This window comes from Propithecus coquereli, unplaced genomic scaffold (genome assembly GCF_000956105.1).
Source record: "Propithecus coquereli isolate 6110/MARCELLA unplaced genomic scaffold, Pcoq_1.0 Scaffold5, whole genome shotgun sequence".
NCBI classification, from domain to species: Eukaryota; Metazoa; Chordata; class Mammalia; order Primates; family Indriidae; genus Propithecus; species Propithecus coquereli.
The window spans coordinates 8321001-8322001 of record NW_012150840.1 but is presented as its reverse complement, the minus strand read 5'-3'; the positions used below and the strand labels follow the sequence as shown (position 1 = coordinate 8322001).

General features: G+C 46.3%; 1 protein-coding gene across 1 annotated transcript in view; it reads right to left on the bottom strand.

Moving 5' to 3' along the window:
• Nucleotides 1-736: 736 nt before the first annotated feature.
• The window catches only part of RDH12 (retinol dehydrogenase 12 (all-trans/9-cis/11-cis)), a 9546-nt gene continuing 9281 nt past the window's right edge, over nucleotides 737-1001 (bottom strand). The window contains exon 7 of the mRNA XM_012656266.1: nucleotides 737-839. Coding sequence (XP_012511720.1) covers nucleotides 737-839 — 103 coding nt within the window. The remainder of the gene's footprint in view (nucleotides 840-1001) is intronic.

The following is a 1001-nucleotide window of genomic DNA, read 5'->3' as shown; positions in this document are numbered from 1 at the left end:
CTTCTTAGATAATAAAATGTTAGCACTGGAAGAAACTAGGCTGCCTTCCCTTCTTTGCTCTATTCCTCCCTTGCTCCCCTGAAAATAAATAAGGCAATAAGATGAATGCACAATCTTTATTTCCTTTAAAAATTGAGGTAAAAGGAACGGTTTGGAAAAAGAAATCATCCGCATGATTGAAAATGGGAAGGTCCTTCAGGCAGTGGCTTCAGGATGCTCAGAGGAAGGAATCTAGTTTGGCCAAGGTTAGGTGAGATCTTCCTGAGTTGGTTCAGACCCTAGAATTGCGACTTGTATTTCAAAAAGGAAAGAGGACAATCAAGAGTTTGAATCTATAACTTCTGGAAATATGTAATGCTGATGCTCCTGTTGCAGCAGCTGAGCATGCAGGCTAGAGTTTCTGGTGCTGGTGAGGAAATTGTCCCAATTGCCCAGGTTCTTCTGCCACCTCCATGTCCAGTCCAGGATCTGCCCAGTCCTCTGCCCCCACTACCCACCGAAGATTGCCAACTCTCCAATTGTTAGAAAAGAATGTTCTGTAGGTGTGAACGTCTCACGCCGTGAGACACCTTCACAAGAGAGTGGGATGTGCAAACGTTTCCAGAAGGGTCTGGAGGATCAGAGAGGGCAGGATTCACAGCAGCCAGCCAGGACAACCCTTTGGGGCTGGACTTCTCCTCGGTCCCCTTTCATTACAGGGCAGATAGGGCCTGATAAAGCCCAGATCTTCCACCAGCTACTCCCACTGGATTCCTAGAAGCTCACAGCTGACGTTCCATAGGCGCTCGGCCGTTTTGTTATCTCGGGCCCTTGGAGACACCCAGGTCCTCTTGCAGTCACTGGAAAGCAGAGAAAGAGGGTAAATTCCAGGAATGAGAATTGGCAGTCAGGAGTGTTTATGGTATCCTTTTCAGAATATGTCTCTAAATATATAAAGTATCATATGCTGGATTCACAGAAACTGCTATGAAACGCAGTTTAAAAATAGTTTGAGGCTGGGC